The sequence below is a fragment of the Orcinus orca genome, chromosome 11 (genome assembly GCF_937001465.1).
Source record: "Orcinus orca chromosome 11, mOrcOrc1.1, whole genome shotgun sequence".
Lineage (NCBI taxonomy): Eukaryota > Metazoa > Chordata > Mammalia > Artiodactyla > Delphinidae > Orcinus > Orcinus orca.
In genome coordinates this window covers 6515083-6537836 of record NC_064569.1, presented here as the reverse complement: position 1 = coordinate 6537836, position 22754 = coordinate 6515083, and the positions used below count along the sequence as shown (strand labels likewise).

The 22754-nt window shown below is 54.6% G+C and overlaps 3 protein-coding genes across 6 annotated transcripts; 1 reads left to right on the top strand and 2 right to left on the bottom strand.

Annotated features, from left to right (window-relative positions):
* The first annotated feature begins 31 nt into the window (after positions 1-31).
* VAMP1 (vesicle associated membrane protein 1) lies at positions 32-6605 on the top strand. Of its 2 annotated transcripts, none has more exons than XM_049694504.1 (5): positions 32-188; positions 2867-2993; positions 3178-3336; positions 4011-4062; positions 4259-6605. In XM_049694504.1, coding segments are annotated over exons 1-5 (462 nt in total). In that variant the 5' UTR covers positions 32-186; the 3' UTR covers positions 4381-6605. The 2 variants fall into 2 exon arrangements, with proteins under 2 accessions (XP_049550461.1, XP_012391934.2); XM_012536480.3 differs by having other exon boundaries at positions 34-188; positions 4454-6605.
* On the bottom strand, positions 6541-14791 carry TAPBPL (TAP binding protein like). 2 transcript variants are annotated; one of them, XM_033404306.2, is made up of 7 exons: positions 14280-14791; positions 13294-13509; positions 12872-13144; positions 10055-10399; positions 9126-9428; positions 7884-7967; positions 6541-7692 (listed from the first exon to the last, which is right to left on the bottom strand). In XM_033404306.2, exons 1-7 carry the CDS (start codon positions 14338-14340, stop codon positions 7649-7651), a joined length of 1326 nt encoding a protein of 441 aa, XP_033260197.2. In that variant the 5' UTR covers positions 14341-14791; the 3' UTR covers positions 6541-7648. The 2 variants fall into 2 exon arrangements, with proteins under 2 accessions (XP_033260197.2, XP_012391932.2); XM_012536478.3 differs by having other exon boundaries at positions 13294-13512; positions 14280-14790.
* Positions 14792-14906: 115 nt separating this feature from the next.
* On the bottom strand, positions 14907-19649 carry CD27 (CD27 molecule). Of its 2 annotated transcripts, XM_004279134.4 has the most exons (6): positions 19247-19633; positions 18927-19058; positions 16302-16454; positions 16008-16097; positions 15619-15738; positions 14907-15396 (listed from the first exon to the last, which is right to left on the bottom strand). In XM_004279134.4, exons 1-6 carry the CDS (start codon positions 19380-19382, stop codon positions 15272-15274), a joined length of 756 nt encoding a protein of 251 aa, XP_004279182.1. In that variant the 5' UTR covers positions 19383-19633; the 3' UTR covers positions 14907-15271. The 2 variants fall into 2 exon arrangements, with proteins under 2 accessions (XP_004279182.1, XP_033260199.1); XM_033404308.2 differs by lacking the exon at positions 14907-15396 and having other exon boundaries at positions 15629-15738; positions 15916-16097; positions 19247-19649.
* Positions 19650-22754: the final 3105 nt, after the last annotated feature.

Sequence of the window (22754 nt, the reverse complement as noted above, 5' to 3'; positions counted from 1 at the left end):
CGGCCAGCGCTAATAAAGACGAGCCGGGGGTGCAGGTGCAGTCAGTTCCACCGCAGCTAGAGCTCCGAGTGGCCGTCTGGAAGCGGAGCTCGGCGGTGCGGTCGGCTTCACCGCAGTGTTTCCCGGCCGGGTGTCTCGCCGCAGCCTCGGGAGAGGAGACGGACCTCTCCTCCTTCTGTCAGAGACATGTAAGTTGATCCTGGTGTGGGGGGCGCGACACCTTGCCAACTCTCACCCCAGCGCCGGACTCTGCGGGACCGAAAATGGCGCATTGCAGCAGCTGCGGCGACGCGGGGAACCACCGCCGCGCGCCGTCCGCAGGCCGAGCCACCCCCGGGGAGGGGAGGCAGCACCCCATCCCTGCACCAGCCGCAGCCGGCACCCCATGGGCGGGGCAGGGGCGCGGGGGTCCCACATTCATTGCCCCCTCTCCTCTCACCTGCGGGGATCCTCAGTCGAGTCTCGGGCGAAGGTGGGGCGCGGAGACACCCGGGAGGGGGCTCCAGGCCCTTTCTTGTCGTTGATTGAAGCTGTGCTTGGGGCCTCTGGAAGGACAGTCATGGGTGCACCTGCCAGTTAGTAACTTGGGTTGCTCTGCAGTCTCTAGCTTTGGGTACGCCCCTCACCCCGACCGTGACGAGTAGCCCCCGCTCTAGGTAGTGAGCAAAGCTCCAGAAACTTACCTGCCAGTTCTCTGGCGCCAGGTGAGCAGCTCACAAAGACTCAAGGGGCAGTGGCATGTGATTCCAAGCGTCCGTTCATCCCAAGGCCACCCGTATAGGAGTTTTCCTGTCACTGAGTCTTAGCCAAGTACTTGGAAGAGAAATAGAGCTAAGGATCCCCCCCTCCCCTCCCCGCCACCTTCCCTCAGTACATTCAATTTAGTCTCTAATCATCAATTTAGTCATCTGACCATGGTCACCCCATCCCAAGATCCTGAGGGAGAACTATAGCTAGACAAATAAAGAACTTCCCTTTCTTTCTTGGAGTCCTGGCCTGGTCCTAGATGTATTTGTGTTGCTTCTTTTGGTGACTAAAAGGGAAAAGATTTACTTACGTTACATAAGGGTTATAACTATCCCCGGATATGTTACTCCTGCGTGTTCCCAACTCCCAAGAAGTAATAAGTGAAATGGTCCCTTCACACGCTTTATAACGATTTCCCTTTTTCTCTATTTGATTTCTACAGTTTTAACTGTATATGATATTCTATGCGTTTTGGCCAAGCCCTAGGATTCCTTGTGTTTTCATTTTGGGAGGGGGAGCCTCTTCAGTTGACTGGTTCCCAGTAGCGTCCATGTGGGATGAAAGGAAGGAGATGGGGAAACCGTGGTGACTAGAAGGGCATCACGAGGTCTCTGACCTTAATCTTGTCATTGGTGCCACCAGCCTGGACTGCTTCCAAGACCAAACACTGGCTACTTCCTACTCCTTGAATTTTCCACTTTCACCAGAGAACTAGATTGTGTGGCACAGTAGTAGCATAGGAGTCTGGTGGCCGCCATAGTGTTGTATCTTTCCTTTGCCTCCTTTGTGCCTTAAAGGGCAATGGGAAAGCAATTCTTTTAGCCAAGATGAGTCAGGCGTAATCTGCTAGTATAACCTCTCTGAAGGGTTATTCTCTTTTGAGACTGAAATTTACTTACTTAGAGAGGAGGAACTTCTGGGTATTAGTTCTATTGTGAGTAGTCAAGGCTTTTCCTTTTTGGTGACTTTGTGATGGTTTCATCCGTAGTGCATTTACTCTTGGACTGCTCCTATGAGGTAGGCTTTGTGAGGTTCTGCTTCTGTTTGAGGAGTTCTTATTGTAATTTCTTTTTTCCATCAAATTGCAGAGATCTCTCTCCTACCTGTGACTTCTTCCTTGGCAGAGAAAATCTCATGCCTTAGGTTAGACTTCAGGGAATTCTTGAGAAGGTGAATTTAGCTTCCATGTGTTGGGACGTGGAGAGGAGTTTATTTTGAGAATCCCACACTGGATTATTCTCCCCTACGGCTAAGGGAAAGGGAGTATGGTCTCTGTGCCTAGCAGTGTAAACCAAGATTTCTAGTTGGGACATCAGGAACTAGGAGAGTCTCCTGAGACTGGATGCCAAATCTAAAAAAGGAAGGGACAGGCTGTCTCTGGTGCATGTACACTGAGGACCATTTCCAATATTTTTGCTCCCTGTCTATGCTCTTGGAACACTTTCACAATTGACACAATTGCTTTGGGCCCCAGTTCTATCTAAGTGAAACCCCAGTCTTCTCTGCCAAAAAACAAAGCAAGCAAACAGTCCTGACTCACTGCAACTACAGAGGCCTTTGGTGATTCTCCAAGTCGTCCTTACAGTGGCCACGATATACTAATCATTGCATGAAACAACCAATAACTGGCTCCCCTTCAGCAGAGTCTGTCAGCTTGGCCTTTCTCTTTATATTCAGGCTTTGCAAAAAAAGAGTTGTTCAGTCTGTAAGCTTGTCCTGAGGGTTGAGTTTTTTTTGTAGGTAATTCTCCTGGATTGGAGTTTTCCAGTTTGACTTCATGTGAAAAAGGCTTCCGGGAGGCAGAGAAATGCCATTTAAGCCAAGACTGGCCCACTTGTCCCTGTGGCCATTGTGCCAGAGGATGTGTTTGAGTTTGGGTCAGGGGATAGCCCAAACGAGAGCTCTTGATGCCACCCTGGATGTCGCTGAGCCCCATCTGTTACAGGATCTTTCATCTTTTGCTTTGGACCTCTGTGCTGCATCTCCCCACTTGGTATTGCCAAGGAGCTGGAATCCCTTCTACTTGCATATAGCCGTATCACCCTTGCTTTGGTGATAGGGGTGAGAACGTATGTGATTCCTTTCTTGTCTTGGTCACTCTGTGCACTTCTCTCCGCAGGTCTGCGGCAGCTCAGCCACCCACCGAAGGGGCAGAAGGGGCTGCCCCAGGTGGGGGTCCCCCTGGCCCTCCTCCTAATTTGACCAGTAACAGACGACTACAGCAGACCCAGGCACAAGTGGAGGAGGTACGTGGATAGCTTTTTCTCTAAGGGTTTCCAAGTCATGGAAGTTGGGAAACTTCTCTTTATCTAGAGGGGCAGCTAAAGGCTCCGGGAGACAGGGCACCCCTTAGAGTTAGGCAGGGCAGACTTGCTGTTCTCTCCCCAGCTCTGGGGGAGCTTAGCCGCTTTGCTCCTGCGCCCTGCTCAGGTGGTGGACATCATGCGTGTAAATGTGGACAAGGTCCTGGAGAGGGACCAGAAGCTGTCAGAGCTGGATGACAGAGCCGACGCTTTGCAGGCGGGCGCATCACAATTTGAGAGCAGCGCTGCCAAGCTAAAGAGGAAGTATTGGTGGAAGAACTGCAAGGTGAATGTTCTTGTCCTTTCCCCCTTATTTTCCTGGGTCTCAACACATAGGAGGCGGGAAAACCCTCAGGTTCCACAATCCTTCCCTCTCACGATCTGTGCCCTGCAGGACTCTTGGGAGGCAATCTGGGAAGCCTCCTTCTTGAGCTGCATTACCCGAATTGGCCACCAGGGTACGCTAAAGTGCTCAGAACCACTAACTGAGGGCCAGGGGAGACCCTGAGGAGTTTGGAGGGGTTAGTCAAGCTGCCTTTTCTCAAAGGACCCCGGGAAAAATTCTTACTTGACCGTTCCTGAGATACACCGACATCGACACAATGGCTGGGGTAGCTATATATTTAAATACCTGCAGCTTTTGGGAATGAGCTGAACACTTTTTGATGAAAAACGAACCAGTTGACTAAAGACCCGAAGTCTGCACCCGCTCTGGCGTTCCTTTAAAAGCCTCCGGGCAACAGGAACTAGCAGACCAGGAGCAAGCTGCGGACCCTCTCGTGTTTCTGAGAAGCTCCAGCTGTGGTGCAGGGGTTACTGTCTGATGGGGAGCACAAGGGCTTGGGAGGCCTTCAGCTGTCCTGGGGGGCGTGTGGCTTCTTCCGCCGTCCGAGTCCCCGGTCCTGGCTCCTGCCTTCTTCCCCAAATCCAAGGGCTTGTTTTTTGTCAATGTCTCCTCAGATGATGATCATGCTGGGAGCCATCTGTGCCATCATCGTGGTAGTTATTGTAAGTAAGTATCGCTGAGGTTGCTGGTTGGGGTGAAGAGGTGGGAAGGTCCCGGCGTTGCCTGCCTGCCTGCCTGCCTGGGGAGTGGGGCTGCTCTGACTGAGGTATGGAGATCGTGGCCAGGGAAGCACCACCTGGTGCGGGAGGGCGGGAGGGCAGAGGTGAGGGACCTCCTCGGTGGACAAGCCTTCACTCTGCAGGACTGTGGGGGAAGGTCGTGGCTCCTGTTCTGAGCAAGTGGGCTGTGCTTCTTCTCACTGGCTTGGGTCAGAGGGAGACCGTGGGGATGGGACACCTACAACTACACCTGAATGTCCAGTAACCTGATGTAATTTGCCCTCTTGTTTTCTCCTCTTTCTCTTTTCCATCTGGGACTTCCTGACTCCTGTGTCCAGTCTACTTTTTTGCTTGAGAATGTGCCGCCCCTTCCCTGTTCTCCATTGCCATCCAAACTCATGTCCCTGTCCTGCTGTTTCTCCCCAGAACTTCCCCATCTGCCTTCCTCCATCCCAGCCCTGCTTCTCCATCGCCCACTCCTCCCCTTGTGTTGCTTTCATTTGCGCTCTGTCCTGCGACACTGGAAATGCTGCTTGTGGTGCAGTCTTGAATTAACTACCCGAAGAACAACAGCTGGGATCTCCTTCCTACCCTCTCATGTTCTCTCAGGTTCCCCCAAAGACAAAAGGAGTTGGAGGCCAAGGGATGGGGAAAGGGGCGTAGCTGAGGTGACGTGCTCAAGAAGGGGCCAAGACTGGGACGAGGAGAAGAGTGTTGTGCCCATGGTGTTGCCAGAAAAGGCTAGGCTGCTGGCCGGAGGAGGCTGGGAGCAGCTGGGAGGATGCCCCCTCACCTCTCCTGTGCCAGGCCTGCAGAGGAGCCTGAGCCAGGCCCAAAGTCCAGCTTGGTCCTGGTGCAGGACTCTTTAAGAAAGTCAAACCTGTTTTTCACAGTTATTTCCCATCTGTTAGTCCAAGATCTATGTCTTCAGGGATCTTACAACCTTTTACTTTGTCCTCCAGAGACCTGGAGAACACGTATTAATAGCAAAAATATCAGGACTCTCGTTCCCATCCTAGAAACAGTCCCACAAGCTCATACCTGGAAGGGGCTCTTGTCCACGTTTTCTACAGCATTCTGTATTGCTCGTGAAGGCATCAAATAATTTCATTTAGCCAAAGTTTGAGCCTCTCAATTTTAGTTACTGGCATAGATAATGAGAGAATGCCCGTTAGTTATAGAGAAACAGCGAGTCAAGGGCCTCATCTGAAAATACCAAGCTTGGAGGAAGCCACTTCTCACCCTCTTGTTACAAGCGTCCTGTACCTCCCTTGCTGTTGGTGGAGGAGGATGAGATGTCGGAGGGTAGGAGCCCCGGACCCTCTGGGAGCCCTTCCCCCGACACCACCCCCGTGTACTTGCCAAGGGCAGGGCTGAAGAGAGAGGCCCTTCCTGAGGCCCGGCCGCTCCTGAGCGGTGGGAGTCCGGTGCCCCCGCCAGCCTTGGGGCGGACGTGGAGCCGTCAGCAGATGGGCCTGCTTGTTGACTGCTGTGCCACCACGGCGCCTTCTCGTCTGGAGCGGCCCCTCTGTTCTTCCAGCAGTACGTTCCCCTTCCAAAGCACCCCTGAATTCCCTTTGCCTTCCTCCTCTTTGCATGGTTTGTGGCACAGACAGTGGGACCTGGGGATGGAGCTGCTCAGCCTGTCTCGGGGGCCAGTGCTGGGTTTCAGGAAAGGGCACTCGGTGGGACAGACCCCGGTGAGAGGGGAGGAGGGCCGGCTGGAAACAGAACGGGGACCGCCCCACGTTCCTTCGTTCCTTCCGTCCACCAGTCCACCAGCAGGAGGCGGCTGGGCCAGGCTCGCTTTCCACGCAGCAGCATTTCGTTCCGCAAAACCATCCTTCCTCTCCCTTCGCCCTGTTCCCACATTCCCTTCGTCCTGCCCCAGGGCGGGACGGAAGAGCTGGACGAAGGCAGTCTCTGTACCCTCCTAACGGCCAGAGGCCCCTCGAAGGCCTCCACCCTCCTCTGGGCTCCCCTTGCCTAATGCAGGGGGTCACCGCTGGAGAAGAACCACCACTGTCCTCGATGTGTCCCAAGCCTGGAGCAAATCCGCCCTCTTGGCCCGCCCCGTCACAGGAATCACTTCTGCGTTTCTGTGCCATCTGTCCCAGGTGTAGTTGGCTTTGCTCTTCTGGGGACGGTAGCCCTTCTACTCTCTTTCTCACCCTGCCCTGTACCCCCCTCTTCTGTGTCTTTGCCGCCCCCCTTCCCTCCCACCACCCATGTGCATGAGCAAATATGCAACTAAGCCTGGGGCTTGGCAGTCACGCGAGGCCGGGTCTCCTCGGCCCCTCTTGGGTTTGCCGTGGGACGATGTGGCGTCCCCACTGTGTCTGTCATCACCTCTCTGTCTTTTTTTCTAACCCCAATCTCCTACTTGTACAGAAATAACAGCTGTACTTCCACCAAAGGCATGTGGCGTATTTACCAATTTCCTGTATTCTGAACAAAGGCAAAACAACAATACAACTTCCTACCACTAAACCGACTCGGCTGTTGTTTGGGTTGGGGTGAGTGCAGCAGGGCGGAGGCGTCTTGTTTCTCTCTGGTTCCTTTCTGATGGTGCCCTGCGCCGGAAGGGTGGCTTACGGGTGCTGTCGGTCTTCTCGAGATTCCACAGCTGGGTGCTGGCAGAGGAAGTGGTCTCTGCTTTCAGCCTCCGTGCCCGAAGCAGCCCAGCTCTTCAGGTGTGGGTGACAGGAAGCCACGGCAGGAAGCTGAGCGGGCATCTCACGGACAGACACCCGCAGATCTTCTTAGACATCTGCCGCCTCCTCCCTCCAGGTCCTGGGCCAGGCCCTGAGGAGGCCCCCAGGGGACACGCTCTGCTCCCCACCGTCCCCATGCATAGCCATCTTCTGCCAAGTCCCACTGTGCTGACCAGGCCCGTTTGAAAATGACTGAAAGGGGAGCTCTGTCCCCTGCGGCCGAGGCAGGGGTGTGTGCAGGTGTCCTGAAATGCCCAGCAGCTGTCCAAAGGTACAGGAGCTTAACGGCAGCTCAAGGTTACCCTGAGCGACTGGGGCGGGGGGGCCCAGGGCCGCCTCTGAGGGTCTTCGTTTCACACCTCAAGCACTTTGCCAGCCAAGCGGCGGGGCGGGCCCCAGTGTGAGGAAAGACAGGAAAGTGGAAAAGCTTTGCTTCTGAGGACATGAGGGCTTTTACTGGGACAGAGTTCAACGATTGTGCGTGGCCCTCCAACCCCCATCCTGTTCCACTGTCCCTCATCCGCTCCTTTCTTAATTTTTTTCTGCTATATGTTCCTACCACCGCGCCTCAAACCTGGCTCATGTTTTAACCTCCACCCAGACCTCCTGCCTTCCTGCCACCCTCTCACCTCTTCACGCTTTCTCCCTTGGGTGTATCAGCCCAGGGCATGCAGTGAAGGAAGGCAGAGGCCTGCAGAAATCCAGCGCCACAGTCAGTGATCTGTGCCTTCTTCGTATCTTTCTCGGGGCCTCTTTGAGCTCTGGGACTCAGCTTCTGGGAGAATGTGACTCTCTCTTATATCTAAGGCAGGAGAGTGGCTACCCGGAGTGCCTCGGGGTCCTGGCAGGCCTTGGTGAGGTAGCTAGGAGATAACGGGAGGGAAGGAAGTTGGTGTCAGAGGGGGTAAGCCCAGGAGCTGGGGGCTGGGGGGCCAGCTGGAGCTCTGGATGCTTGCGTTTCATCCCTGGTCTGGGTGTGGCAGCACTTAGAGCAGCTGGTCTCCAAGTGAGTTCGGTCAGGGCCAGAGCCAAGGGTGCGCAGGCTCACTCTTACCTTGGCGTCTCTGCAGTCCCAGGAACAGCAGTGCCAGGAGGAAGAGGCTGCTGGCAAAAAGGACTCCAAAGGCCGTCCTCTGCTCTGTAGGGGACAGAGGTGTGGACGGGGATCAGTGGCGGGAACCATACCGAGCGCTCATGTGCAGCGTCTGCCCCGGCAGGAAGGGCAGGGCGCGCGCGCGCCTGCGTTCAAGCATCCCTGGCCGAGGAGCTCCCATCAGCTGTTTTCCTGCTCTCACCCAGGGACCAGCACACGGTGGCGCTGGGGCCTGCTCGGTGGACGTCCGTGTGTCACTCCACACAGAATCCTCTACCTCTTCCCACCTCAGGACAACTTTTTTCAAACGGCTTTGCACGGGAGATTTAGTTTAGATTAGCTGGTGATAGTTAAACTGGAATTGTGTAAACCACTGGGAATGATGTAAGCTGAGGCAAAACCCCAGTTTCGGGGAAGCTTACAGTCTCATGAGACACCAAGCAAGGCATTTCGAGGTGCCGACTCTTTATGGTGTAGGACCTTTCGAAGACAGTCTGTGGCCTCGGGATGAAGTTCCAGCTTGAAGGCCTGCTGTTATCTGCCCATCAGTAGCAGGAGCGGGGTTGAGGCTGTAGGGGAATCGCCTATTTTCCACATTTTCTGTTTTACCATTTCCTAGGCAGGTGACCTTGGGCAAATTACTGAACCTCTGCAAGTATCAGTTACTCATCTCTAAGATGGGAGGAGTGAGGACCTGTGGAGGCCCACATCTGAGGGCTCAGTGCCCTGCTGGCTTGACACAGACGCTCAGCGAACACCATCACCTCTCAAGCTTCACGGCCACAGCCCCCTTTCCCCACGCACCCTTGCCTCTAGCTGTGCAGGTCCCCCAGTTCTTTCTAGCCTGTTTTATAATGAGGCCTTCACACATGATGTCCCTTCGGTCCTGGTGTTCCCTGCCCCTGACCCAGCTCAGCCAGCTTGCAGGCCTCCCCCGGGTCATCTTCCCTGACTGCCTAGTCTGTCCCTCCCACTGGGCTAAGCTCCTCGAGGGCAGGATGAGGAATTGTTCAGCCTTGGTCTCCAGCTCTCAGCAGTGCCTGGTACCCCAGAACTCGGGGGGTAATAAAGTCTTGGAGGACGACCTCTGGAGGCTGTCACCTTGGGAAAGAAGCAGCCGACACAGTGGGAAGCAGAACAAGGCCAGAGGGCAGGAGCCGTGAGCCCAGGTGTGGTGGTGGGGAAAGGAGGGCACTCCCATACCTGGTGGGGCAACCCAGGTGTTGGCCCCCAGGGGCTCCTGCAGGGAGACGTGGGTGACTTGGCAGGTGTAAGTGGCACCCACAGAGCCAGGCTCTGCCGTCAGGGAGGAGGAGATGCTGTAGGTGCCTGCCATGCTCTGCCGGAGGTTGGAGAAGGAGGCACCAGAGACTGGGGCCGGGGCTCCACCCAGCTCCTCCCGGATCCACGTCACAGTCACATCCAGAGGGTAATAGCCAGTGACACTGCAGAGGAGGGTGGGCGGCAGAGCTTCGCTCGCCAAGCTCAGTCGTACTTTGGGGGCAGCTGGAAGAGAGGAGGAGAAGTAAAATCCCACAGGCATCACCGGGGCAGCAGAGGAGCCTAGAGCCTTCTCCTGCTGCACATAAGAGCAGGCTGTGGAGGTGGAAGTCCCCTCCTCAGTGAGGTGGCAGGCGGCAGGGGGACAGTGGTGGTGAGGGGCCTGCCTGGATGCACGACATAAGGGGGTAGGATTCCCACAGGTAACTGAAAAACAACAGCAAAACCAACTAAAGGTTGGCTTGCTTCTTAGCATCACCACAAGCCAGTGATGTTAGAGGCTGTCCTGTTGAGACAGGCCTCCCGGTCGGGCCGCTCCCCCGCCTCTCCTCGCTTTGCTACTGCTCCTCCTTTGGACGTGGCCCAAAAGGACGGGGGTGACTGGAGGCAGCCGGCCAGTGCGGGGCAGCAGGATCCTGGGCTGGGAAACTTCTCAATGGAATTATCTAGAGCCCGACGGGAAACTCCACCTGATGCCATCTGCGCTTCTAGGATGCAGACGGCATTCAGGCTGTGGGAATGCAGTCTGCCTCTCAGGAAAGCGCCCTTGTGTTTGATCCCATTCTGGAAGACACTCTCAATAGGTACATCCCTTTCCCCCTCTTCCCGGCATAACTGAGTCCTGGCCTCACCTTGGACGTTGAGCTGGATGATCTGTTGAGCTCGGTACAGGGAGGTTGTGATCTCGCAGATGTAGGTCCCCTCATCCTTCAGAGTGAGGCTGGGTAGGGTGAGGGAGGCGTCCCCAGCCATGAGCAGCTGCTGAGGCTCCAGGGTGGCGCCCTCCCGCTTGGCCTGCCCCTGCCCCTGCCCCGTGGCCCAGCGGTACACCAGGTGGCCACTGCCCTTATGCTGCCGGTGCCACTCCACGCTGGTGATGCCCAAGCCTGGTGCCATGGAGAAGCCACAGTGCAGGGAGGTTGAGGACCCCAGCAGGAGATTCAGGGACGGGGTCTGTGTTGTCACCTGGAACTCCACTGTGGGAGAAAGAGGGTGATTGTGGGCCGCTCTCTCCTTGAGGCCACCTGATCTCTGAGCTGTGGCAGGCTCAGGGTGTGTTGAGAGGCAGCATGCATGCGTGGTACTCTTAACCATTTTGGAGTCACTTACCCCTTGCACAATCTGATGAAAGTTACAGACCAGGCAAATACATATGCAAAATTATGGCTTACTGGGACTTCCCTGGTGGTCCAGTGGTAAAGAATCCACCTTCCAATGCAGGGGACGCAGGTTCGATCCCTGGTCGGGGAACTAAGATCCCACATACTGTAGGGCAACTAAGCCCACGTGCCACAACTACAGAGCTCGCGTGCCTCAATGAGAGAGCCTGAGTGCTGCAAACTACAGAGCCCACGCGCCCTGGAGCCCACGTGCCACAACTAGAGACAGAAAACCTGCATGCCGCAACCTGAGAGAAGCCCACGCACCACAACGAAGATCCCGCATGCCTCAACAAAGACCCCGCATCCTGCAACTAAGACCCAATGCAGCCAAAAAAATAAAAGAAAAAATTTTATATAAATTTATAAAAAATTTTGGGTTACTGTTGACCCTCAGGTTAAGAACTACTGGAGTGGCTTCCCTGGTGGCTCAGTGGTTAAGAATCCGCCTGCCAATGCAGGGAACATGGGTTCGAGCCCTGGTCTGGGAAGATCCCTCATGATGCGGAGCAACTAAGCCCATGTGCCACAACTATTGAGCCTGCACCCTAGAGCCCGCGAGCCACAACTACTGAGCCTGCACGCCTAGAGCCCGTGCTCCGCAACAAAAGAAGCCACCGCAATGAGAAGCCCCCGCTTGCCGCAACTAAAAGAAAGCCCGCGCGTAGCAACGAAGACCCAACGCAGCCAAAAATAAATTAAAAAAAAAAAGAGCTACTGGAGTTGCAGTCAGCTTTCAGAAGCCCGGCTCTTCCATTTAACTCCCTCTTTGGCCTGGGCAAGCCCCTCAGTGTTGCCGACCTCATCTGCTTAGAGCAAGGCTGCTGAGGAGACTAAAGGAGACAGAGCTTAAATACACAGTGGTGGTGTGTGAGCCAAACGTGCTGAACCCCAGACTAATGAGGAAACAATCGGACAGGTCCCAATGCTGGGACATCTACAAGGCAGTGGCCCGGCCTCAAAATAGTTCAGGCTCTGAAGACTGTTCTGGAGTAAAGGAGCCTGAAGGGACGGGACAACTAAATACAACGCGCAATCCTTGGACTTCAAAAACCAGACCAAACCCCCCAAGGCTATAAAGGCTATAACCCCCCAAGGCTATAAAGAACACTACGAGGGCAATTGGAGAAGTTTGAATTTGGACTTCATATTTGATAGTAGTATTGTATCAATTTTAAAATGCCTTAAGTATGACAATCAGGGGCGGACCCAGCCATGGTGGGGGAGGTGAGGATGGTCCGCCCTGGCAGGCAGGCAGGAGTGTTTGATCACTGACATGGTTCATAACTGCCAGTGTAGGCTGACGGTGAGGATACGTTCGTCCATTATCTGCACACTGCACCCCCCTTACTGCCTGCACCCCGGGTAGACCACTCCCCACCTTGGGTTGCTGCCGAGGCGATGGTGTTATGATTATGGAGAACATTCATGTCTTTGGTTATAAACTAACACATGCTATGCATGGAAGCATTTGGGATGAAGTGTAGAGATGTCTGCAGTTTACTTTCAATTAGTTAAGCGGAGGGGAAGTGGAGAGAAGATGAGGGAGGGGGAAAGGATGTGCAACATGTTATCAACTGGTGAATCCAGGTGCACGGTATACAGGTGTTTACTATTCTTTCACCTTTTTCTGTAGGTTTGAAATATCCCAAAATAAATGGGGGCAATGCCTAGCTATGCTAGGACTACGGTTGACACTGGACAGACATGAGGACCCCTTTTTTGATGTAGCAGGATAAATTTAGGTTGGACCACAAAATAATCTGAGTGTTCTGAAGCTTTCTAAGGATACAAGGGTAGGCCCCTAATCTTCTCTGGATGTGGTTGTCTTTCTTGGAGGCAAAATATTGGATTCCATGAACTTTGGAGAAACCTATCATCATGTTCTCAATTTTCTGTGCCCTCTGAGATGTGCAAGGTTGGAGAGAGCAAGGACCAGGTTCTACTGATAGGAGATAATGAACAAATTCTGCGGGCCTGTGCTCTCCTCTCTCATCTTGACCAGGCTAGCTGTTCCCTGGGAAAAGCTGGCACTCTGCTCACTGAGACAGCTGTGGACAGCATATGCAAGTAGAGCATCACATGCCTTATTTCCTCAAGTCACCTGGCCAGGTGAAAATTATCCCCATTTGGGGTCTTTAGGAAGAAAGGACTGAGGCCTAGGGGACACCCTGAGATGACCAGTGTGCACGGAGGTGGACTTGTCCCCTTCCTTCTCCTACTATTCCCCCATTTCTGACCCCTTTAAAAAAATTAAAACTTTCTTTCTGCTACTTTTCATTTTCTCACCTTCAGTCCGCACAGTCCCCTGGGGGCTCAGGGGCAGTTTCAGCATGGGATGCAAGACAGCCCCATTCTCAGCATCCCCAAGGGTCTTCATCACCATGGAGATACTAGGTCCCTCTCCAGGCACTAGCACGTTAGTGATGAACCAGGCTGCCGTCTCCACCGTGGCCTTGGGCCTGGCCTGGAGAAAATAGCGGGAGATCTCACAGGTCACCTCTTTGCCGCTGCAGTCAGCATGGAGCAAGGCCTCGGCCTGGGGAATCCGTATCAGGTTCACTGGGGGAGAAAAGGGCAGCACAGAGATGGAGCTGGATAGAGAACACCTGGGCTGATGGGAAGCAGGTGTGGGTGGGTGTCCTTGGGAACTGGGCTCAGGAACTGGAAGGAGCCCAGAAGGACTGGGACACAGGGTGGAGGGCTCTTACCTGAGGCCTCGAAGGTAATGAGTGGGTCGTCCTCGGCCAGTGTGCCCCCTTGGAAATCCGTGAGGCCTTCCAGCGAGCCGTCGTCCGGCACTGGCACCTGCTTCAGCACCAACAAGGCCTTCACCATGTTCTCACTGCTGGCGAAAGCTCCACGGTGCCCACCTTCCCCCATCAGGAAGCAGTCCAAGATCACGTCCACTGCCCGCCACTGCCTTTCTACTGCAGGGAACAGGCTGGGATGAGCACCCTCTTGCCCAGAAAGTTACTTCTATACTTGTCGAGTCATCAAGGGGTAATCTTCCCCGTTCCTAGCTGCCTCTGCGTCCAGCTCTGATCCTGTTTTACCCAGAACCAGCTTTCTGCGAAACACCTGCTTCTCCAGGTACACACTTCTTGGTGTGAATTATTTAAAGTCCTGATTTCCCTTGCTCAGAGGGATTTAAGAAGCTTATTTCCACCTATCAATGGAAAGCTATCTCTTCAAAGGAATTCTCAGCAAAAGCATATAAATGAACAAAACTGCATTGGGAGAGGAGACGGGCTTGGATGCTAGGGCGTTGGCAGCCGTCTCAACTTCCCAGTCAGCCCCCAGGGTCTGCTCGCTCCGTGCTTTTTACAGGTGGCCTTCCCCTCCCCCACCTCTGGGGAGCACCTACCCCCCTCCGTGATCTCCTAGCTAGGGGCCCCCCTTCCTCTCCTGAAGGTGTCCGCTCCCAGGCCAGCTCCCTCTCCTGTAGGCCAGGGGGCCCACCACATCCACCGAGGCGGCCCCTCATTCCTTCGTTTGGCCCTTTCCCCAGAGTTCTCAGTCTCTCTCCCGGCACAACTGGTTCCTTCCGTTACCAGCCGCCCAGTCTTCCGCCTGCTGGGCTTAGAAGGCGATTGGAAGCCATTCCCGGCCCCTTTCCCCTTCTGCGACCTCGGGGAGGGTGGCTACCTGATGCTTCTTTAACCCGACACGCCCCACCAGCCAGCCCCCGACTCACCGGCGTCTGCTGCCCCGGAGAGAGCCAAGCAGACCAGCAAGCACCACCCCTCGGAGCCCATGGGGGCTGCTCTCAGGCCCTCCTCCCCCGCCGCCCCTCCTCGTGCCCCGCGCCGGCCAGGTCCGGGCTGGAGAAGGAGCTCCAAACACGCCTGCCTGGCCGACCGCCTGGCCCCGTCAGTCCTCTCCGCCTACTTGGCTTTCGCTTTCACTTTGAGGAAGTGTCACCGAGGCTGCCTTGGCCTCCGGCTGAAGCCATTGGTGCTGGAGCCAGAGTCTGCTCACTGTTCTTTCCTTCCACCTTCTCCTCCGCAAAAAAAATCCCCCGGTGATTTCAGGACCTGACTTCACCGCGTGCGCCCTTTTGCCCTTTTGCTCCCGACCAGCCCCAAGAAAGTCGAGATAAGGGACGGGAGGCAGGGTGGAGGAAGGGAGGGACTGACAACAGACTCAGCTCCCCGGTAGCCGTGACCTTTCCCCACTTTCTGTAGGCGCCTTACCTGCCCCTGCCCCCGCCCCAACCCGCGTGGGCCCCAGCGCGCCTGCGCGGGAGAAAGCTCCGCCCTCAGATCGCGGGTCTGCGAGGAGGGTGGGTGTGGCCTGCGTGGGGATACTGAAATCTCAGAGCTGGAAAGCTGCAGGCGCCTCTTTATTTTGCCGGGTTTCTAGGTCAGCGGTACACCACGTGGGCCTACCGTAGGCGGAAGTATGTCTTCCACCTGGAGCCCTAGCCCTCTTGCAGCACAGGGGTGCAGCTGACACACTCGGGCTCCCGCTTCCCGCCCCCCACCTCGTTCCCCTGGGTCCTCGCCACTGCCAGTCTCGAAAAGGCACACAGGACAGTTTCCCAAGTCGGCACACACGAAAGGGTCCCGATGAGAGGGTAGTGCTGAAATTGGAGGTGCCGGCTCTCGATCCCCCTGGATGGCGGGTGGGTTGAGATGGAGGCTAGGACTTGACTGCAGTGACGGCCCCCCTCCGCCGAGCGCTGGCTCAGGGGTAGGAAGCGGGCTCTGGTTTTCGGTAATCCTCCTGAATGGGGATGGCACTGCCCTCTTCCTCCCTGGGGCAGCTGTAAGGACAAGGCTCTGCAGGCGCCACTGGACCTTCTCTCGTGTCTGAAGAGGGAGAAGCAGATGAGTGTTGATCGGCGGTGGAGGATGGGTGAAGGGAGAAGAGGTGAGCAAAGGCGGGCTGTCAGGAGGGCCCCAGCTCAGAGGAGGGGAAGAGAGGCCACAGGGTGCTAAAGATGGAGCTGGAGAGATTCAGTGAGGTTCCAGATAGGGAGGCAAAGCCGAGATGGTGGGGTGGGGTGCAGAAACCTGAATTTTGTCTCTTACTTAATCTATATTTTCTTTGTTGATGGAGGAACAGGGCTCCGACTATGGTGAAAGCAAGAAACATTCCAGAGAGGAGCACAAAGATGCGGATGCAATCCGTGCTGCACAGGGACCTTTGGGCTGTGATGGGATGGGCAGGGGTCACAAGGGGGTTTGGGGGAGGGCCTAGCCCTTGACTCCCCTCAGCCCAGCCCTCTGTCACCCCTGCCTCTCCCCTTTCCCCACCTTCCTCCCCTGCCCCCACCATTGGACCACGTCCTTTCCTAATCCCTGGACTCTGCTTCTCCCTCTTCTTACCCCTGTTCCTAGGAGCTTTCTGGCTGGCTTCCCTCCTGGACCCTCCTGTGTGCATTCTCTCTCTTGGGGTGGGGAGTGGGGAGAAAACTCACGTGACCAGTGGGTAGAGAGAGTTGGGGCAGGCAGCCACCTGGAATCAGCCAGAGTCCGCATATGCTGGCCTGTCCTGGCCTCTGGTATCTCTGGAAAAACAGAGACAAGGTGGGCAGCCGCAGGGGGCCCCAGAGGGCACAAGGCTAGGCTGAAGGCCTAAGCGAGCCTGGGGGTGCGAAGGCCGAGACAGGCGGACGAGGCAACGTATGTGGGGCTGGGCATGGGAGAGGCGGTGCTGGTTGGGGTGTGACCCTTACCCCCAGTGACCAGACAGAGGGTTGCCTAGAACTTACCTTCAGCATAAGGTGAGTGGGAGGGTTGTGGGTGTGGGCCTGGGGCCTGGGCTGGACCAACACACTCTGTACACTCCTTGTCCCTGCACTGCCAGCCCTCAGGGCAGGCACACTCGGAGTTGGCGGTGAGGGAGCAGTTTCGAATGAGAAGACCTGGCGACAGAGGAGAGGGAGGGAACACACAGGGTCCACTGGCTTAATCCCCTCCCTCGCCTCCCAGGCCTGCCCCTCCCCCACTGTCATCCAGTGCCTTTGCCATTTGTGTTATTGTTATTCAAGAAAAACTCAGACCTTTTAGAAAATTCACGGTTCAGAAGTAGAAACAGCTTACATGATTTTTCCTCTCGCTCACTGATGCTTTTAGAACTTCTTATTGAAGTATACTTATAGAGAGGTATACATGTCACAAGTGTAAAGCTTGAGAACTGGGACGAATTGGACTCACAGGTGTAACCAGCACCAGATTAAGAAACAAGATGACCAGTCGTGTTCCTTTTTAGTCACTAACACCGTCCCCACCAAGAATAGCTACTGACTTCCTAACACCACAAGTTGGTTTTGCCAGTTTTTGAACTCTATGCATGAATCATGTGCGTGTGCTCATTCGTGCCTGGTTGCTTTTACTCAGCTCTTTGTGAGATTAATCCAGTGTTGAGTGTGATTGCAAATCGTTCATTCTCACTGCCATCTAGTGTTCCCCTGTGTGAATACAACACCATTTATTCATCCGTTCTACTGTTGGTGTGCGTTTGGGTAGTTTCCAGTTTTTAGCAATTGGAAATGGTGCTGCTGTGGTCCCCAATAGGTTTTTAACTTTACTGATATCCTTTGCCTCTAAAATATAATTTGTATTCAAGTGTAGAGGTCAGGTGCTGGGTGGCTGCCAATCGGTGATACTGGGGGAGGTAGGTAGGAAGGGTGCCGCATGGGTTTGGGTTCATGGGTGTTTGGGGGTGAGAAGAGAAGTGTGACTCTGGGGAAGGTGGCACCCGGATGTGGGCCAGGCCTGAGTGGGAGCCTGGTGGGGCAGGGTGCACTCATGAGAACCCAGGGAGAGGAGCCCTGACAGGTGGGAGAGGGGTGCAGAAAGGGACGTCTGAGGATACCAAAGACTACCATCAACCCTCCCAATTTCTTTAATGTGCGCCTTTTGTCAGGAAAGGGTGTAAATTCCTTCTCATCTTTATGCCCCTGTGGCATCTCCTTTCTGAATTCTGACTCATGGTTGCTACTAGAACTTGGTTTCCCTGTGGCTCACCAGGAATTGTGAGCCAGCCTGGATAAGGATCTGCACAGGAAGAGCAGTGATGGAGGAGGGAACGGTGGTGGTGGAGATGGAAATAGGTAGGGAAGGTGAAGAAGATCAGGGAGGGTATCTGCCCAAAGGGATGGGAAGGGTTAAAGAAGGGGCTGGGATTGGTTAAAACATGAGTGAAGTACCATTGTTTTCAATGGAGTCTACAGAAATCTGGGAGTTCTCTTCGCCATGTACAACCTGTGCACAGAATTCCATGCTGATTGCAGGCACTTGTCCATCTTACAGATGGGAATACTGAGGTCCAAGAGGACCAAGCCCATTCAGCCTCTTTCCAGTGCCCTGGAGTCCTGCAGCCAGGTGCTGCCTGAGTGCTTCAGGGATCTGTGGGCTGAATCTCACAGAGGAGGATCGTGGGCTGGGCTGGGCTGGAGCAGAGTGGAGGGAGCTCCGACTGGCTCAATATTAGGAAAAGGCCTTCTACTGGGGCCTGCAGAGTGAGTTGGGGAGGCTTTGACTAAAAAAAAAAAAATCCCCATCTTGCCCAGATTGTTGCCAAGAAGAGAGAAGCACCCATGAACAGTCATATCTGTAAGTTAAGTAGACTGAGGAATGCCTCTGGTGTATTTCTTATGTTGCCGTTTGACTGATTTGCAGCAACAAACCCTTGTATTTATTTTCAAGAATACAGTATTAAAAGGCCTAGTCAGTCATTTACAGGCGAGTAATGTGGTTCAGCTAAATCGTCCTCAAAAGTGTCCTGCTGGAGAATATTTGTTCAAAGGGGCCACTTTAGATCTGCTGATCTATGTACACTTGTACATACATAGTATCTAAAATTCTAGCTAAAACAGAGAAATGATGAAAGTGTTCATAACACAGCTGCTGATATTTCATTTCTTAGTTTTAAAAAAGATGAAATTACAAAATACATAAAGACACAAGCCACATACACATTCATTCTCCTGAATTGGCTTTTGGACAAAAAGAGGGTGTTATACACTGACTGGGATTGTTATGTCCTTAGAAAGGTGTATTCCAATTTCCAGGCCAATGTGCACTCTGAGAATACGGCCCGTTCATCAGTGGGGAGAGGCTTGTCTAAGATCTCGGCTCCTACAGCAACTTCCTACTTTGTATTGTCTTGATCCTAGCCATAGACCCCTTCTCAGCAGACCCTCAAACTCTGCTTGCCCCTTCCCTGAATCACTTCACAGCTCTCCCTACCACATCAACACACACCGCCCAGGGCGCCCCGTTTCCCACCACGGGCTCCACTGGCCGTAGCCTTGAAGCAACTGAAGCTCCTACTTGCCCCCTCTTTGCTTCTCCATACCCACTTTGCTTCCCCAAATGCTTGCCCATCTCACCAGAGTTACAGTGCCGGCAGCTCTCACAGTGGGGCCGGGTATGGTGGTCTGGTGAGAAGGAGACCCCCGGTGTACACGGATCGCATTGAGTAGCCTTTTCATGCTGGTCACATTCCTTCACCAGGAACGTTCCTGTGAGCAGAGGTCCAGGGTCAAAGCCCAAGGAAGGCCGCTCCCTCACCCTCTTCAAGGTGCTGCCTCCTGGCCTCTGCAGGATTCTGCTCCTTGCTTGAGCTCAGACTCCCTCCCTGCGTCCCTCCACCCCAAGCCTGGTCCTCTCTCTCCATACTCAGCTAGACCCTGGCAAGGCCTCCTCTTACCTGGCTCGCACATCTGGCAGCACCGTTCTCCCTGAGCCAGGTAATGCTTTTCCGGACACCTCTTGGAGGCTGGGGTCGCTGAGAGCACTGCCAGGGGCCCCAGAACCCACAGCCAGCAGGGAGGTGGCCGGGCCATGGCTACTGCCCGGGGAGCTCTTCCCGCCCTGGCTGCCGACTTTGGGCCTTGGGGGAGCTGGTACCTCCCAGCCAGGCGCTGGTGCCTCTTCTTTGCACCTCCCGGGCCTGTTTTCTTGGAGTTGTCCCCGAGTTGGGTGGCAGGCTGACCTTTGATGCAGTTGAAGTTCTACTGTAGCTGTTTCTCGCTCAGGCAGCTACCGCCACCCCTCCCCCTTTCCCATGCGCTGGGTGCTGGGAGAGCATTAAAGGGGAAACTGTCAGAAGACCTGCTCTCTTCAAAGACGCCCCCAACACGCCAGCCGCTTCGTGGCCTCTGTCTCTCTTCCGCTCGTGAAGAATTTAACTCTGCCTGCAGCTTTTATAAAACGTTGGATGCACAGGGACACGCACGCTCCTATTCAAGCACCTGCGCACGAAGATGCCCACGTTGCCCCCTGTTCACAGCTGCGTGTCCCCATGCCTCTTCCCACACCACTTCTTACACAAAGGTCAGCAGTTTAGGGAAGGAAGGGAAACCAGAACTGAGTGCGGGTCCGCACACCCTTATCTGAAACTCTTGGGGATCGGATACATTCAGAATTTTTCAGATTTGGGGAAGAAACCAGCATCACACGACACCCTCATGGGGCTGGAGCAGCGCTCACCACCAAGCACAGCGTTTCTGCAGCAAAACTGTTGACTCTTTCAGTGGGGTGGATAACAGCTATAGCCAGCCTCGCATCAACTGACGTCTGGTTTCACGGCCAAAAGAGTTTGCTATGGGATTGATTGTTCAGAATTGCAAACAAGGGACTTAAACCTGTGTCTCCTCTCTGTCAGGCTGTGTGCTAGGAGCTCACACATGATCGTTTAACCTTCCTGCCAGCCTGTGGTACAGGTGCCACCCATTCCCAGCTGGCCTCCCTCACCCTACTATCATTTTTTTTTTTTTTTTTTTTTTTGCGGTACGCGGGCCTCTCACTGCTGCGGCCTCCCCCGTTGCGGAGCACAGGCTCCGGACGCGCAGGCTCAGCGGCCACGGCTCACGGGCCCAGCCGCTCCGCGGCATGTGGGATCTTCCCGGACCGGGGCACGAACCCGCGTCCCCTGCATCGGCAGGCGGACTCTCAACCACTGCGCCACCAGGGAAGCCCACCTTACTATCATCTTTGTCCTCCCCTTCCCACCTCTGGCTGTGTTTGCCATTGGTCCTGGAGCACCTGGGCGTCTTCTCGCCCAGCCTTGGGCACTTGGGATTAAATGTTGATCCTATGGTCATTGTTTCCCTATTTCTGTGGTTCTCCTGGGAAGACTGACTTGGGGATATTGGAAATAGCTGGACTTTCCCCTCTTTGAGTCCCAGGAACACCTGGGTCATACAGCCCACCCACCGCCCCCCCCCCTTTCCCCAGAGACTGGCTTGTTTCTCCAGGCCATTTTTTCATTCAGGGGCTTTGCCATTGTTTCCACACTGCTCATAAAATCTCACACCCCTGGGGCTCCTCTGTTAGATCTGTTCTCTGTCTCACTCTTCGGTTTCCTTTCTCTTCATTTTTTCCATCCTCCTGTCTTTCCCCAACTTCCTCTACTCTTCAGGACGGTCCTCTCAAGTGGGAAGCCACACAGGGGTGTGATTTGAAGAGTTACTTGTGCAAAACCATCCTTTTGGCGATATCTGGCCGGGTGCCTGAATTCCCTCCTCAGAGGGCGTTACCCTTGGGACCTGAGGATTTTGCTGTCACCAACAGTCCTGCCCGCATTCCCAGATTATGGTCTATATCTTCACTGTTAGTCTTTTTTTTCGCCACACGGCTTGTGGGATCTTAGTTCCCCGATGAGGGACTGAACCCAGGCCCTTGGCAGTTAGAGCTCAGAGTCCCAACCACTGGACCGCCAGGGAATTCCCTTCACTGTTAGTCTTAAACTTCAAGGCGGGCATGGAGAGACATGTGGGGATGCAGGAGACCCTGGAAGGATGATAAGGTGTTGGGGACCTTTAGGGAGAAACTTGCCAAAGGGGGAATTGAGGATGCGGATAGCTAACAGCCTCTACAAGACCCTGGGCTCCCCCACGGGGGGTCTCCGTTCTCTGGGTCAAGGCCCATTCCCTCCTCTACTCATCACTTCTCTGGGCACCTGGGGGGAGGGTAGGAGCAGGGTCTGCCTGGCTCTCCTGGAGAACCACTGGCCAGGAGGAGGAAAGCCAGTTTTCTGGCCCTCTTTTCTGGATGAATGGAACGACTTCATCTGCCTTCTGTGCCTTTTGCACCAACTTCTGGTGGGCCTTGGCCTGTCCTGGGCTGGCCCCCTGGACTGGACAGCCTTTTCTCTTCTCTACAGACCCTGCAGGTGCAGCCTGCTAACCTCTCCCCACCAAGTCCTCCACCATCACTTTCTCTTTGGGGTTCAGCTTCTCCCACTCCCGGCTGGGCCGAGATACATGGCCTCTTCCCAGCAACTCCCTCCCTTTCTTGCATCTATGGAGACAGGCCCATGGAAGCCCTTCACCTCTGACAAGTTTCATTAGTTTTGAGAAGGTAATCTGGAGCAGGGGAGGTAGCCTGGATGTCAGCTGGGGTCCCCTTGCTCCTTATCCCTAGACAAGACACACTGCGTCTTCCGGCCAGGGCAGGTCCCGGGCAGAGTGGGAAGAGGCAGTGCTGTGGACTTGCACGGATTCCAGTGGGTCCGGTGTGATGGTCTCTTCTGCTTCCTCTTTCAGCTGAAGCCTTGTGCCTGCCTCTCTGCTCCTGAGAATTCCCGTATCTCTGCCCCGCCACAGACCCCAGGTTGGGGACACAGGGCTCTCTTGAATTTTCCTCTGAACCAACTATAAGCAGAAATCTGTTAGGTGTGGCAGAATTTTGCTGAAGCTTTAGATCTCATAAGGATACAAGTTAAATTGCATTTTGGATATTCTGGTTCTTAATGGTCCTTCCCACGAAGCAGTAGGTGCACCGAGCATCCTGGCTGTCCTCTCTCCTCCTTTTGCCACAGACCGCCTTTCAGAAACCTGTCAGGCAGCATCCCTCCACTCTCTTCAGTCCCTCATCCCCACATCAGTCTTGGCCCTTTATAAATCTGTAAGCAAGTCCTCAGCGGAGCTAAACTCTCCCTTAGAAGGAAGTTCTGTTCTATTACATAGGCATCAGAAATCGTATTCCCCAGTCTCATCAACCAAACCCTTAGTTTTTCTAGTCGTCTTTGTCTTCCACTCCATTCCTTCTTCTCCCGACCCCCCAGGCCCCCAACACCTTAGATACTCCTTCCCAGCAAGGCTTTGAGAAACCAACTAGGCAGGACAGTGGGGTGGGCTGCTTAAGGGTCTGGGTGCTCACATCCCAGCTCTGTAGTTTGCACCCCTGGGACTCCTCAGTCTGGGTGACACAGG